This window comes from Nanorana parkeri, unplaced genomic scaffold (assembly GCF_000935625.1).
Source record: "Nanorana parkeri isolate BGI_ZX_2015 unplaced genomic scaffold, ASM93562v1 scaffold661, whole genome shotgun sequence".
Taxonomy (NCBI): Eukaryota; Metazoa; Chordata; class Amphibia; order Anura; family Dicroglossidae; genus Nanorana; species Nanorana parkeri.
The window spans coordinates 461807-478878 of NW_017306929.1; the positions used below are offsets into that span (position 1 = coordinate 461807).

General features: G+C 39.0%; 1 protein-coding gene across 1 annotated transcript in view; it reads right to left on the reverse strand.

The window, feature by feature from the left end:
* Positions 1–11279: 11279 nt before the first annotated feature.
* Positions 11280–17072, reverse strand: part of NTN4 (netrin 4) — a 98918-nt gene continuing 93125 nt past the window's right edge. The window contains exons 9-10 of the mRNA XM_018563407.1: positions 13891–14061; positions 11280–12145 (exon numbers count right to left, since the gene is read on the reverse strand). Of these exons, the coding sequence (XP_018418909.1) occupies positions 12009–12145; positions 13891–14061 (308 nt within the window). The 3' untranslated portion in view covers positions 11280–12008. The remainder of the gene's footprint in view (positions 12146–13890; positions 14062–17072) is intronic.

Below are 17072 nucleotides of genomic sequence, written 5' to 3' on the forward strand. Positions count from 1 at the left end.
CCCATTGTGTAAATTTCGCACAGTGTTTATTATCGGTAATATCGGTAAATTGAACCGATAATTAAAACATTTGTGAATATGGGCCCTGATTATCGGTAGATCCAATAATTGGTCTACCCCTCATAGGGAGTGCAGAGGATTTAAATAATTATTTTCAAAATCAATCAGTCAGGAAACATGTGAGAAGACTCTAATAGAATCAGCAATCATTCAGCTCATATACCACATGCTAGTTCTAGGACACTAAAGCTGAATCTATTTCCTGAGTCACTGCCTGTGAGATAGTATGTGGTTTTTAAAATGGGGAATGGTTGTATCCATCAGAACCTTCTCACACAGGAAATAAATTTTTTGACAAAATCCCTTTAAGAATCTGAGAAAGAAGAGCTTTTCTTCTATAGCTGTTGCATTGAGCTGCTAATCACTCTGGGCTACAATTGTCAGTTAAAATGTAATTTCTCATGTAATTCACCTTTAAGTTATGCATTTTTAAGTAAATATATGGCTCGCCTGCCAAAAAAAACACAAAGAGGCCTTTGTGAGAGATTCCAACTTTTGTCAACACAGCATGCCAACACACACACAGACAACTGTGATGTGAGCGCTACATGTTGAGCATATTCTGAGCACATCGGAATAGCCAGAGGAAAAGGTGGATGACAGAGATGATAGTGAAAATCTGTAGAAAGAAAAGGAACAGATTTTTCTGTGCTTTACGGAATAACATTTTAGAAGATTCCGTGTAGTTTTTGTAATTCGCACACATGTGTAATGTGTGTTAGGCTCATTTCACAAATGCATGATGCAAGTGGTATTGTTATTATATGCTTTATTTACTGAATGAACTCATGCATGTTATTTTATCAATCTCAATGAATAGTGTATGGTTACCATTCCTTAAAATACCATTAGCTTCAGCCTTGCAAGAATTGTGCAGTACAAGAAGCTGTATACTGAAGGAAGGAAAAAGAACCACAAAAAAGCGTAAATTGCCTGTTTGGTGTGAAAAAACAATTCCACACATAAATGATATGAAATATCTGTAATTTCTACATGCTTCTGGTCATTGCTGTTTTGGCCTCTGTTTTCTGTCTGCACCCATCCCCAGACCTTCTGCTTGTTTCACATGTCTGCAGCCTCCTCTGGCCTATGATTTGATATTGTGTTCTGGGTCTTTGTGAACTGTCAGCCAACATCCAGGCAGGCCCGAAGGTTGCACTCTATTGAATGCAGGTTGAATGCAGCACAATATCCACCCCATCAGCATCCCTGGAGATGACCTGACTCCGCTTGAGTCTGCACCAGTATGAGAGCCTAAGGCCCCTTTCACATGGATCCCCTGCTGATCGGAACTGTCCAGTTTTTTCCTCCAACACTTCGCAACACTTAAATTACTCATGTTGGTCTATGTAGAATCGGATGTAAATGGACTTGTGTCTGTTCACATCAGATTACCCCTGATCCAGCACAATCAGGTCAGGCAAAATGGAACTCTGATCTGTTTGTTTTTCTATACCTGGCATAAGCTAGGGGTGACCAGATGTAAACGGACACCCATCCATTTAGATCCAGCTACCCATAGATTTACATTGGGCTTCCTATCAGCTCCACCTGAAAAACTGACAGGCGGAACTGATTGGAAAGCCCATGTGAAAGAGCTCTTATGCCACCTGCAGAGGTCCATTCTTATTTTGTGACAGTTATTATTTACTTTACATTCGATTTCCACTAATTAAATACTAACATGGATGTTTACAACATTCCTTTAATTACCCAGAAAGTTTTGGAAGGAAGCCTGATCATTATCCGGTTAGTCATATTGAGCTATTTCTTTTACCACTTATCTATTAAGGTTATGATTCATCATAAGCAGCTAATGCTTAATCTCTATATACGGTAATTACACATTCTACAGATAGTCATTAGGCTGTCTTATGATCAAGATCAAGGGCTCCAGAGAGAGTGTTCACCTGTATAATGACACAAGGGTGACCTTTGAATTCTCCTTGTGTCTCCTTAATTAAAGTTAAATATGAAACATAAGTGCCTGATTATCTTTAGCGTGACTGCACTACATGTCCCTTGTCACAGGGTCATGTTATAAATAATATACTGTATATTATATATATTCATTATTATTATATACTGTACATTCATTCCTTAGGGCCCATTTAGATCTGTGTGGTGCGCAAAACTTGCTTTGCCATGCGTTGTAGTAACACATGCATTGCTGCAGCACAACAATGTGAATCCAGGCTTAAAGTGTACGTCCTACCAAAAGTTCTTACTTTTTTGTTTTTATAACTGCATGGGAAAGTTAGAACACCTGTTGGGTTTTACTGCTGTCAGTGACTCAATTTCACACCAGACAACTTCTCCTCCTAGTAACTTGCTTTCCATTGGCTAATACAAAAATGCTTATACCTCAAAACATGTGAAATCAAAAGTACAGACACGCAGGAAATACATAAAAAATTACCAAGGATGCTGACGTTGAATGAAGAGCAACTCGTTATTACTGAAACCATTAGTATTTTTGGTTGGATTAAGCATTCAATTTGGTAGTGCAATCATCAGGAAAAAACTGGACTAGAAGTAGCTAGAGAATGCAAAATGTTAAGAATTGTTTCCTAAAGCTGACACTACACCTGTAGAGTTTATGCAGATTTTTTATGGTCAAATGAAATAAGTGCAACAGATTCCTCCATCTACGCTAAACTGTGTGGATGGAGGAATCTCCCACTGGGCCAAGCTTTAGTATGTTACTAGTCGGCCCCGCTGGCTCTCAAAATACCTGAACAATGCCCGCATCCAATCAGATTGTTCAGGTATTTAAAGAGCCAGCTTTAGAAGCTAAACAGGAGGGTTGAAAATATTAGAAGAAAGTCTGATAATATCAATAGATAATATCAATATCCCAAGATGTATAGGATTATAGTAATATCATAATATTTATAATATAATAAATTTTATTGGGCCAATCAAAGTGTTGATTATTTTCCCATTCCAAATCACCCAGCATTTAGCATAGAAGGGGCAACAATACCTGCTGGAGGCACCACTAAATACCTGAACATAAAAGCTACTACCAGCTTTATTTTTTGTTAAAGTGACAAATGGGTCTGATGGAGATTGAAAAGAACTAGGGGAGGAGGATATAACTGCAGAACTTCGGTAAATTGCTAAGGATTGTGCATTACTAGGAACCATGGTACATTACAGTAGTGCACAGTAACTGGGTAATGGGCCTACTATTCACCAGGATTGTATCTGTATTAAATGTGCATGTTCCCTCCATGTTAGTGTGTGGTTTCTACAGGGTTCACTGTTTTTTTCACAAAGTAATAATAATTAAAAAAACAGACAAAAACCCAGTATCCTAATTGAACAACAATGCAATTCAATCCTAATTTAAAAAAACAGTATCCTAATACATTACAGTAGTGCACAGTAACTGGGCAACGGGCCTACTATTTACCAGGATTGTATCTGTATCAAATGTGCATGTTCCCTCCATGTTAAGGTGCCCATACACTTTACAACCATCGCAAGACTTTAGTCTTGCGATGGTTGTAAAGTAATTAAAAAAACGTACGATCTGCCCATCTTGGACAGGCAGATCATACTCTCGATCATCGCAAGCCTGCCCCCCTGAGGGGCGAACTTCCAATGACCGCAATGCTGAACGGGCAGTGTGCGTGCGCACACTAGCCCGTTCGGCATTTGTCTCCCGAGCATGCCACAAACCAGCCAAAAATCGTAAGATTTTCAGCTGGTTTTCGAACATGCTCCTTAGACAAAAGACGTGCGACCGTACAGTAGAAACGGTCGCACGCCTGCCATACACTTTGCGATTATCGTACGATCGCCGGATTTCCCGCGATTATCATGCGATGATCGCACAGTGTATGGGCACCTTTGGTGTGTGGTTTCTACAGGATTCGCTGTTTTTTTCCACTTAGTAATAATAATAATAAAAAATTGAAAAACCCAGTATCCTAATTGTCCAAACCCCGAAAAAAAAAATGCCATAGACTTTATATTGAAAGTTTCATTGTTGCAGAACTTAACTGTTGTAGAGGACACTGGGTGACCCCAGGAGGAATACACTGTATATCCATATAATTCAGGTCGCTGTCTATGGGCAAAACCACTGTTTTACTTTGAAACAATTGTTTGTGAGCCAGTTTTGCTTCTCTTTAGATGTGTGTACAGTGACAACATTCCAGCCATACATGTTGCAGCAGTCATTGACTATTCTTTTAAATATCAGTTAGCAGTCATTACAATCAGCTCAGAAAGACATGCGTACCTCTTCTCAGTTATCACAATGGAATGTTGTTGCCTTTCTTTGACATACCCATATACCGTACATTTCATCACACATCATCATATATTTCTGTGTCAGTCAAAAGATGCAGGAGCCTGCAAGATATACACATTTAGAAGTCCAGGCACGCTGACTGAAGGAAAATGTATATGACAGAAATACGAAGACTACCAATGCCATCCTCCTGAAAATGCTAGATAACTAGCTATCATGCTGATGATCAACTGGCATCAGTAGTTTCTAAGTTGCTTACCCAGATGAAGCTTTCAAGGGTTTCAACTTCTTTATTTATACACTTGTTCCATGTCAATGACTCAGAAAGCTCTAAATCAACAGGATCAGTATGACCAAGGCAACCAGCAAGGATTCCTGCACTTCCTTTGTAAAAAGCCTCCTGTTTTACATAGCCCAATAGTGTAAGATGACATTTACAAACACAGGTAAAGGAGTCAGCTGCCACTCTGCTCCCCTATTTATGGCTCTGTCTGATGTTTCAGTGAAAGACATTGAAGGGAATGTATCAAAACTGGTGCAGACACAATTTGGAGCCGCTGTGCATGGCAACCAATCAGCATCTCTCATTCAGTTTAACATCTTGACTGAACAAAATGAAGAGAGAAGCTGGTTGGTTGCCATGGACAGCTGCTCCAGATTTTGTCTGCTCCAGTTTTGATGAATTACCCCCATTATACCTCTAGCTGTGTTCTCTTATTAGGAACCCCATAGTGCTTTGAGAATTCTTAGTCATGTAAACCTCTTGACTTCTGTTTAGGATCCAGAGATAGTGACTCTTGCTTCTGGTGCTGTATTACCCTATTCTGTGACTACTTCCGTTGTTTGGATTGTGACCCCATTCTTATTTCTGGACTTTGCTGTTTGTCTGCGCCTGTCCTTAGCTCTGCCTGTGATCAACCTTATCTTACAAATGCCTATTTTACAGATTATGTTCAGATGATTTGACACTCTACTTTGGTTATGTACCTGTACATCAGCACTGGCCTGTGAGTGTCATGTAGTGAAAGCCACACTGCATGGTAAATGCCTAATGATTCAGTGTTTTTTGTAAACATAATATTTTACAATGTCACATCTCGTTTGCAATGCATTTTGCCAAAGCAGTAGGTTGGCTTTCAATTATGCATGCCCCAGGCCAATTTTACATTGTGTAAAAGTAGGAATCTTTGAGGCTGCACAGATCCAAATACTTCTTATAAAGTAATCAGGTGAACATTACATAAAACTGAAAGAATAATTCCTTTTGTTTTACAATTACATGTATTCATGCTTGAGTACGGCTTCTGGGAGATCACCTGTACATAGTCTCCCATCGTGGCTCTCATGCTGGTGTACATTGCCCTAGGCCAACATGTTCTTTCTAGGTGCTTGTCTGTGCCTTCCACTGGTTAAAAACTTGTTTAGTATGCCTGTAATGCCAAGCTGAAAGTAACACAGTGTACTGTAGCAGTGCCTAAACAAATGGTCTCAGGGTGTTTATAGCTGTTCCTGAAAGCTTCAGTTTTCTACCTTGATCAAGTCGATTTGGTTTGACCCAACCTACGCTGGAACCTGTTTTCTGCCTACCCAAAGCTTTTGTCTATTTTCTGATTTTGTTTGACACCTGTGTCAGCCTCTAGCCTGGACTTTACTTTTATTTCATAATGTGTCTGCTTTCCTGTTCTTGCTTCTCAGCAGCCAATTACATGCCTCCTAGCTATTGCCAGGGGGCACATTCAAGAATACAACCTTGTGTGGTCATACAGTATAACCAGGCTGCGACCCCATTTGGGGATCACTAAGTTGGTGATCACCAATCACTTCTTACAATCTGCTCCTCAGTAAGAGCTGTGACCATTCAAAGGAATAAAATTGGTTAAACTGATTAAACAAGGGGCAGACTGCCACCCTAGACTGAAGACTCCTTATAAACTATGACCTGCAGTGTGTGTATATGTAGAAGCGTTAGAATTATAATGCTTTTATGATAACTTGCATAATAGCAGGTGCTGTGGTTCCTCATACCTCCCACACCAGTATAATTCTCACTGTGCTCCGTGTGCTTCCCCCATGAGTGAAAGTGAGAAAGGAATTTCTCCATTTAACTGTTATCTCTCCACAACCTGGATTATTGTTCCCTCTTTGCTTTGTCTTGACAAGTCTGCAGCTATGTGCTAAAAATCCATTAACATCTAAACAGGTTAAAAGTATGTAACAATACCTGTCTGACTTATCACATAGGCAATTTAGACAGAATTGCCATAAATCTTTATGTTCCATGACTGTATGCTAAACAGAAGCACAGATCAAGTATCACAAAATAGCAGCTTCTAGTTTCTATTTTTCAGGCAAGGGCAACATGTGAACAGTGCACTTCACAATGACATAAGGCACTTACTGCACAGAAAGGTATTAGTAATTTTATCCTTATTGGGGAGACAACAGGATATTATCATCAGCTAAAACTCTGCTACTGAATGTGCTGTGAACAAATATTGAACAAGTTGAATCATATATCTGAGGATGTTTTGCCTTCAGTAACCGATATGACTCCTGGAACACTTTCACAATGACTCATATGACAACAATTTGACTTGTTTATTGACTTTATGCAGACAAAACACAAAAGTACACTAACATTTCAATGTGTTTGTGCATACAATGTGAACAGACTTTGTGAATTTAGAATCCCAGCAGAAGATTCACAGACCACAAGACACATATTGGGTAAAAAAAGCTGACATTTAAAGAAATGCATCACTTAGTAAAGGATACTAATTTTCCCTGTCCCGTCCACGTGTAGTTTAGTCCTTCTATATGTATATGTAAATATATGCATTTATAGGACATTTCTAAAAGCATATAAATGAATGTAATGATTTTAAAGGCTCTTGCACATAGGCATACAATATACTGCGTTCAGATCGGAACAATGTTCAGTTGTTTTATGGATCTACAACAGTATTGTATGCTATGGGCCCATTCACACAGCTGGGTTTTGGTTTATTCCGTAGTGTTTAGCTGTGTAACCCAAAACAAGAAAAATCTGCATCTGTAGTTCGAGTTCATCTGTATTTTACACGATGCATATGTAAACACATGTGTAATGCGTAGATAGACATGGTCATCTGTGCTACTACTGTTGCTTTGTGAAGTCATGGCCTGGGGGAGACGTAGACATAAACAATAAGTAGTTATAGTAGGTGATGCGGAATGACCTTGGCAAGGTTACTCTGCACTGCCATTGCTGCCTACATATTGCTGATGTTTACATTTCACCCCTGGCCCTCAAGGAGTCATTCACTAGACAGCATCAATGTCGCAGCTTTAAACCACTCAGAATGACTAAGGGCCAAGGTCATTTTGCGCCGTTGCAGTCAGTATTAAAGGATAATCTGCCAAGCAAGACAATTAAAACTGGAGGATTGCTGCTGCGTGAGGCTTCAGCTGCATTTTATTTTTTGCAGCAAAACTCATTCACTTTGCTGCATGAAAATGCATTTCGAGTAGAAATCCCATTATTTGTTATGTTGCTTGTTCAGTTTAGTGTGTAAGGGAAACTATATGGGCCCATTTGCACCTATATGTGTACGTTATCACATGTGCTGCAATGCACATGGGACTGAGTGAATCCAACCTTGAACTTTAACATCGGAAACATCAAACAACATCACCCTATACAGATGTAAAAAAGTAGGTAACATCAACAGTTTAATAATCTATAAACTAAATGTAACAATGTGAATGTGTGTATGATTACTCGTGAGTGAGTGAGTGTGTTGTGATGCAAATAACTTCATGTACATGATAAACTGCTGAATATGTCAGCACTATAAAATAAGTAGGGCATAAAGCATTCATTTTTTTCTGAAATCTTTCCAAAACTCTACATTATTCAGCCTGGCAGGTGAGAAAAGTTCTATCACCCTCAGCTTCTCCTAATACTCGGGGACCACGGTGTGGAAATCCTCAAAGATAGACCAGTCCTGCTTGATTCCTCATTTATTCCTATTAGAATCCATTAGGGGCCCTGAACACATTGTTTGGCATAAAATAATTTCTCAGCAGAGGTATGAGTGTGCGTGTGTGTGTAAAATATGCTGCACTCAGCACTGGGATTTGATAAATGGAATCCAAATAGTAATTGTACCAAGCAGCACACAAAACAACACTGAAGCATTTGACAGTTATTATTATTAATGGATTAATTTGCTGTCTTACATCTGTTGGCATTTTTCGGGTTGTGAAAGATAACTCCAGTTTATCATGGCGCAGTTCTTAAACTATAGACGTCTGTTATTGTTACCTATCATTAGGACATACAATAATAAAATATTTTAATTTGGATGATAAAGTATAGTTACCTGATATTGTTGATAATGAATTCATTTATTCCATGTGAAGGGTAAGCAGCATCACCAGTAAATCATTTATTCGTAGGCAGCTGAGATTTATGATTAATGTCCACAGACTAATGAACTACAATATTTCATCTACTATGGCAATCTGTTCTAAATTACATTGTTACTACTTTAGCCATGTTATTCATTATATAGTTTTAAGCCGTGAAATTGATGTCATCTCTTCAGTATTTCTTAAGAACCTTCATTTATTAAATGTACCTCCCTGAGGTTTCATATAAGTTTGTTGAAAGGATTTGCCTCAGAGCATTTTGTATATCTACTGAGAAACTCAGCTGATTAATACAATAGAATTTTACAGTAAGTAGAACATACCCGATTTAAAATAAGAGGGTGACTATTTCAGCGCTCCTTCCTCTGCTCATACTTCTTACTAAAAAGAGACAGCGCGAGACTGTGTCAGTGTGAAGCGAAAGAGAGGGGGACAGATATCCCCAGAATTCTACTTCCATTGAGACGGTTTTCCTCTTGTGATATTTGATTTACTCCTATCTATAGGAAGTCAGTAAAGCTGTTTAATGGCATAAGAATTATGCTAATCCTAGTGAACCCCCAAAGTGCTTTTATGGAAACCACTAAGTGAAAACTGCATTTGTGTTGATAACATTAAGCTAATGCCTATTTCAAACTTCTGTTGGAGGAAATCCCCTTAGGATATCTAGTACAGATGAAAGTATCCCACAGGTTGCTAATCAGCTCTACTGGCAAACAGAAAGGCGTCTAATGTATATGTTACCACAAGGTTTATCTAAGATGATGTGGTGGGCAATGTTAATATGCTTATACATTAGTTAAACATTAAACCAATCATTTTAATTGGATATAATGTTAGGATGTATATGGCCTTGGTTCTCAACTGGTGGGTCGTGACCCAAAAGTGGGTTGCGACCCCGTGTTCAGTAGAACAGTAGAAAGGCATCATGGCACACTCACAAACCAGCATGTAAAACAACTTGTCTCACCACTAAGGACAATGACAGAGGTTTGGATACACGTCTTCTGCAAAGGATGTGTAAGCCGCACTGCCGCGCCAAGGCACCTCTTATAGTGCGGTCCTAACTCTAAACTATGAGAGTCTCCATCTTGGAGCACATGGGGGGCAGAAGATATCAAATTGGGTGCAGGCCTGTCAGGAGGACGCCCCACCTCCTTAAAGGTACAGAAACACACAAGGGATCCCGCACATCCCATTGGCAGCTGAGAAACCCCATGCGTCGCTGCACCAAATGTTCCCGTGTTCAGTAGGTCACCGTATGCCTTCCACTTTTCTAGGTGAGAGACTCATCTGCCTTCCCCTAGCGCAGCACTGTCAGTTCTTGCGCCAAGCAGCCATTCAAAATATGCTGCCCGGCCTCAAGTGTCAGCTTGAGATGGGATGGAGCTATGGCCGCAAGGGAGCTCCATTCATACGTGCATTGCTTACAGCTTCCTCACGTGTCCTATACAGGTGGCTGGAGCCGAATGACATCACATTCTGGCTGTTGGCACCTTTACAGGGCGTGCAAGAGAGCTGTACAAGCAATGCACATGTCTGGAGCTCTGGCACAGCAGCTCACACTGAAACCCAGGCTGAAGATACACTCCAGTTCTTGCAAGGTAGGAAGACTGTGAGGACCTTAAAAAAATTAAAAGATTTTTGGAGTGTGTATGTCTGTGTGAGAATGTTTGAGTGTGTGAGATTGTGTCTGTGGTTGTGTATGTATGTCAGTGTTTCTGAAGGCCTGTTCACACTAGCACAGTGCATAAACCACATAGTATCGTGTGATTAACGCACTGTACCACGTAATCTGACCTACTGTGCATTCTGGTGCGGGAGGTGTGTTGCATTGCCATTTATTTGAATGGTACAACAAATGCACCTCCCATCACAGATTGTACGCCCAAACCGGAACGCGCGGTACCCTAATGCTGTGCGTTCCATTGCAGTGCAACTTGGGTCCCGACTTAATGACCAAGGACAAATGTGGGTCCTGAGGTTACACAGGTTGAGAACGACTAGTCTATGGTATACCTGGCCTGCTGGGGATAGGCTTAGTAGAACTTTATACAGTTGGTGGATTCAAATTTCTTGGCAAATAAGTAGAACCTTTCTGCTTACCACATGGGTTGGGAGAGATATCAGGGTATATGTAGGATCATACATTTTTATGTACTCCTGAAGAAAGATCCTTTGACAGCTGGATCATTTGTTAACATCTGTCAATCATCTAAGGTATCATCAATGACACTTATCCTCTTTAAAATACTGTAATCCAGTAAAAAAAAGAGCCTGGAAACTAAATATTTTCATTGGGGCATCAATGACAACTTAGAGTATAACAGGAAGCAATGCTTAGTGAAAAGAATCATATTCCATGTCATTATTGGAATAAAGCTGTAAACTACAGGATTGTTCCAGTAACTGCAAAATGTATTTAGTTCACAATAAAAGTGAGTTGCTTCAACAAATTTTGCTAACAAAATTCTCTGGAGAGAGAAAATGCCATTTTCAGTTTCACAAAGTATAAAGGGCTAATAATGAGCCACATGCAATATAAAGATCCACATTTTTAATTGTATGTCTTGTATCATGAAATGGCTTTTCATCATAAATAAATCTTTTGAAGACAACAAATAATATAAAAACACGTAAAATACAGTCATTTTAAGGTGTCTATAGTGTGGGTTCAGTTCTAAAGCTTACTAAACCCCATTGTCCTGTTTAAAAAATAGAAAAGCAAAAAGGAAATGTTTGCAATAGGCATGAACAATTAGTAAAGTGCTTTGTAGAACATAATATTTACAATTTAAGGAGGTTCTTGTGGGGAGTATCCTAGCTCCACCCCCATCTCCTGCTGGATATTTCAATTACTCCTATGAAGAATCCATCAGGTGGCCTTGGCCACATTTCAAGGAGGCTATTTGCAACACTTCCTGAATGTCAAAAGTCTGTATTTTTGTTCTCTTGTACCTTCAGTAATATAAATTGACAGTAGAGAATTCACCTTGCACAAGTGGCCATATGACACATATTGTTTTATATCATCACAACACCATCGAAACACTGTGACAAAGTGGAGGTGAATCGTCCTTAAGAAGTTCTATCTGGCAGCAAAGCGAATGTATATGTCTTGTAAAATAGCCAGATGAAGAATTATATCATCACAAGTGCTTGACCTTTTTTTATGTGCTTTGCAGTCTCCCCCCTGTCCACTGTAATATTTCAACTTTGACCTCCAGATGGCTCCTTTAATTTCCTGTTTTTAGTGCTCTGTTTTCTCTCCTCATATGCAATAATTTTTAAGAATCTCCATTACTTTCTTGCCTAGGGCAGGTTTCCATGGATGGACAAAACTTTTCATATTGACAATGAGACGACCAGTGCGGACATCTTCATATCCTGCAACCAGGTATTCCAGACCTGTGGAGATTACCAAGTATAAGTGAAATGTAATACTATTTATATATTTCATTTTGTCATCTTGGAAATTATAAATTAACAAAAGATTTATTTACATGCAAGCCCAATGTTTCCCAAACTTTAGTCAGCCATGTTCCATGGTATCAACCCTAGCATTGTCCATGTGTCAAATGAAACAAGCAGTCAGATACATAAATGAAATCTATCCAGTTGAAGAAATCTCTTTCCAGTTGGCAAGAGTGCCCATAAGCATGGCTAAGCTGGTGACCTTACTTTTCTCCTCTGCAGAAATACAGTTTGGTCACTAACCCTGCCATGCATGTGATTGGTTGATGTAGAAGCAAAAACACACCAACAAAGTCATCCCTCTACTCTCCTTTCCCATAAGCATGTTCATGAAGGGAGACTAACTACAGTGTGTAAAGCAATAAAACCCTGATTAATTCAGAGTGCTCCCCTTCACCTCCCACTGATTCCTGCTTTTCCTAGTATTGCAAGAGACGGATATCATGACATAAAAAGGTACTTATACTATTGTTATATGGAAATGCATTTAAAAAATGTTTAATGACTACATTCCACTGAATTAAAAGGTGATTTGCAAGTCATGGGAGTTGCTGCAGTTTACATAGTAATACATCCATGGAATGCACGCAAGAACCTTTGTTTCGTGTTTGAATGTAATCCAAAGTCATAATTGCATGTATATTGTTCTACAGTCCTCCAAGACAGTATTACACCCAGGTTTAATTACGTCAGCTCATAAAGAATGTGTACCCAGAAAATTGCTCAGTAGAAAAGGGTAATCGGAAATTATTTTAATATTGTTGGCAACTGTGTGCTTGATGAGATCCATTTAGTTTGGCAATTACTGTGCTGGTTTTCAAGATTAACAATATCCAAAGATAATTTTATCCAAAAAAAAGAAAATTTATTAAAAAAGTGCAAAACAATAATGTGGAATGACATACAGCGTATGCAATCAATCAGCACTCTGGTCAGCATTCACTTGCTTGTTATATTTTATTATATTAAAGTTGTTTCCCGATTGATTGGTTGTTATACTGTTCATACAGTAATTTTACTGCAACTCTTATCTAGCATTTACTTCTTCTTTGGGCAAGGAAAGGAAGAAAAAGGGGCTTGGCTGTAGAATTAAATGATAGCAACTACAAGAGCGATGAATATTGTCAGTTTCTATTACTATCATATCGCTAAACTTTGGCCTCTGACTTCCACCTGTTCAGTTGGATAAACTCATTAAATCAGTAGAATGTGCATTTAGCCTACTAAGGCTGTGTTCATGTCAATCATCCAATCATGTGCAAAGGCATTCCTTTTTTTTAACTCCTTGCACACAATCAGGTATTTGAAGTATATACAGATTCACTGGGCTAAGTGAACACCTTTAAAAAATCAACCCCAATAAATAATTTAGATTTAGATGTAATGCAGCCATTTCTAATATGCTATCAGTATCACAACACTGAGATTAAATTAATAATGTTTTAGAAAAAGAAAAAGTTTAAAAATGATGAATGCAGTTATGGAAAATTGATGGCGGGTTGGAGTTTGTGATGAAGATTTAGTAATATCACTATACAGTTACTAAAAAAAACCCATAAAAAAATGTAACCTTGTGTATTGCTATAGAGGACTGTACTGATCCCATTTTCTTCGATCAACCACAGAGACTAGTAAACTTTCAGAAATACATGTAATGAGACTGATTAGAGATACTGTACCTGGGTTTAGGATAGGACAAGTGCAGCCACGGTTTGTCCATGATTCTGGATACAGAGTCCTCTTTCCTTTTAGGATCTTTAACTTGGTCATTTTCAAAACCTTTTTAATCTTCACATTCACTTCAGCATGAGACCCCCTATCATGGGCTGAGAGTATCTTTATTTTCAGCACTGTCCCGGTAGAAATATTTCAGAAAGGAACATAGAAATTACAGATTAGGAAAACTGTTTTGCTAACAATTAATCATTCTGACAAAAACAACTATCAAATGTTGTAAAAATAAATTAAGGGCTGAAATGCGGGAAATGATTGTAGAGAAAATACCAACTAGTGTATGCTTCTAAAGTACAGCTAAAGGCTTCTAAATGACAATCTGAACAAGTACCAAATCCAGGTACTATGTGATGCACAAGCCTCATAAAGTAAACAAGAAACTTCCTGACTGAGCCAAATCCTCCTTCATTTGTGTCACACATGCTCCCCCTCTTATACACTGCAGCTCATAGTAGGAGGGTTTCAGCAGCATAGTCAGTGTTGTCAATCCAGAAAGCAGAGGGCAGGTGCTGACTGACACCCTACAGGCTTGTGATTGAGCAGTGTCAATGCTAATAGCCATACCCCCTGCAACATTTTTTAACTCCACTGCAGTGCAAGCAGGCACAGCCTACATGAGAGTGGCAACACTGCTCTGAATTCAGGAGCCATGCAGCATCGTTGCCAAATCAATCACAGGAAGCTGCATGAGGTGGATTTCACTGGCAGGATTAACAGTTATTTGCAGGACTTAGCAGGTTGGCTAAGAGCAAAGTGTAACTGAAAATGAACTTATAATTAGATGCTGCACCATATATTTATATTACTGGAAGGTCATGGTTCTAAGTAGGACAAAAAAAATTATATTATGAAAAAACGGTAACTTGTGGCAAGCAATCAGACGTCATCTCTTAAAGGAGAACTATGAGGTGAGTGATTTCCACTCACCTCATAGTTCTAGCCGACCTGTGACAATGAGACTGTCACAGGTCGGCTCAGTAGATCGGGAGGTGAGCGAACACATACTGGCGTTTGCTCACCTCTCGATCCTGTCACGGCTCTCTGCCGCTCGCGGTATACAGCTCGCGGTATACTGAGCCTAGGGTGACGGGAGGACGCTAGTTTGTGTCCTCCCGTTACCCTAAGGAGAACTATGAGGAAAAGACTTAACCCCATAGTTCTCCTTTAACTAATCAGGCTACTGTATATTATCTAATTGGCTGCTATAAATTCCAGTAGCTTGTACATGTTGAGCCCTCTATGTATTACTCTGCTGAATAAGACTATAGCTATACTGGCATGTACATTTCCTGCTACTTTCCTAAATGGAATCAAATGATAACTGAATTACGGCAATAGGCAGATCAGCAGAGAATTACAGAAGAAGATGCATACAGTTAGTTGTATTTCTTATAGTTAAAGTAAAAGTCAATTTGCTCTCTTTTAATAAAGGCTCCAGAGTGTTGTCAGGTGATGAATTGTGTCTGTAATGAAGCTCATATTCCTCCTCCATACACAGAGTGATGAAAGGGTGAAGGACCTGTGTGCTACATAAGATTTATTCATTTGTTTTTTTGCTTCCACTCCTTATCGTTAAGGAAGATTAAATATCATCACTATCACACTCAGGAAGCTAGAGCAACACACAATCATAATTTTTCACCGATGCAAGACCCCTTGAACTTTTCTTTGCAGGGCACCACGTCTTTGTTGGGTATAAACATATCTCATGATCCACTCCCAGAGAGGAAACAGGTGGGGACAGTTTTAACAAATGTAAAGGGAGTTTAATGCACACATTGCACGAATGCAAAGTATAAATACATATTTTATTAGCCAGCTGAAATGCATCTAAGAGTGCTGTGCAAATGACCAGAGGTTGTTAATCATCTTAAATTCCAGAACAAATTCCATGTGCTAAAAGCAAAAAAACAAAGAAAAACTTCCTGATTCTTTACAGCCTAAAACACAACTGCAATCACCATAATTAACATTACACCATTATTGTAAAATTAAGAGGCCTCTTAACTGGAATTCATAATACTTCTGTTTTATAGAATACTAATGAGACATAATCAGCACACCAAATGAATGTGTCAAAAGCAACAAAAAAAAAAAGGTCAATTTATTGACGCATATTTTAACTCAAAACAAGCGATTTCAGGGCCGCACAGGTTCCCCTTCATCAGAACCATGATTCTGAGGAACGGGGTGCGCCCCTAAAATGCATAAACTAAGCTCACAGTGGACAGTGGTGTGTTTGATGTGACCAGAGGCTGCTGTGCTATTAAGTCTGGGCGGATTTCTTCCCATGACAACAGTGTGGCTAATTAAGGCGTTCTGAAACTTTACTCTTGTGAGTATTTATACCTGTTTTTATTTACCTAATAAATTCGTTTTACACATGGAGGCGGCACATCTGTTATTGAACATCCAGGGGCACATGGTAGGTGAATAGAAACCAATGAGTACACATTGTAGATGAACAGAAATGAAAGAATACCGTCACAAGTGAGTAGTGGCCAAAGTATATAATTAGTGCAAACAGCAAGAGAGTGGATAATAAATAAACAGATATCTGTTGTAGGGCAAATAGTATCAGAATGAGCTCATAATTCCATTTATAAATAGGTCCCTTCATGATACTAGCATTTAGCATATATATAGCTTATGGGAACTTATAAAAACAAGTGATTTACATATAATGAGGTTTGTCTTATGTCAATAAATGTTTTTTGAATAACAAATCCTGTACAATCTCTGCTAGTTACTATGCCTTAGAAGTATACCGGACTGGCGAGGTTCCTTCCCATAAGAAAACAGATTAGTGCTCTATTATAAATGAATAATCGTGCCATAATTGTTCAGCTTTCGCAGCCGCTGGTGACTGCTACTAATCCAGACAAAAATTATTTCTCTTATATATCCAGTAGCATTATTTCTTGGTGTTTACTGCTTCACCACAAAATATCTGTTTTCTACCGTGTTTCCCCCGAAAGTAAGACCTACCCCGAAAATAAACTATCTTCAGGGATTTCTGTAATTTAAGACCTACCCCGAAAATAAGACCTAGTTTGGTGGTAGATCTCATATTACAGACATCCCTGAAGATAGTGCTAGCCGCAGCTCCCTCCCTCCCGCCCCCCCC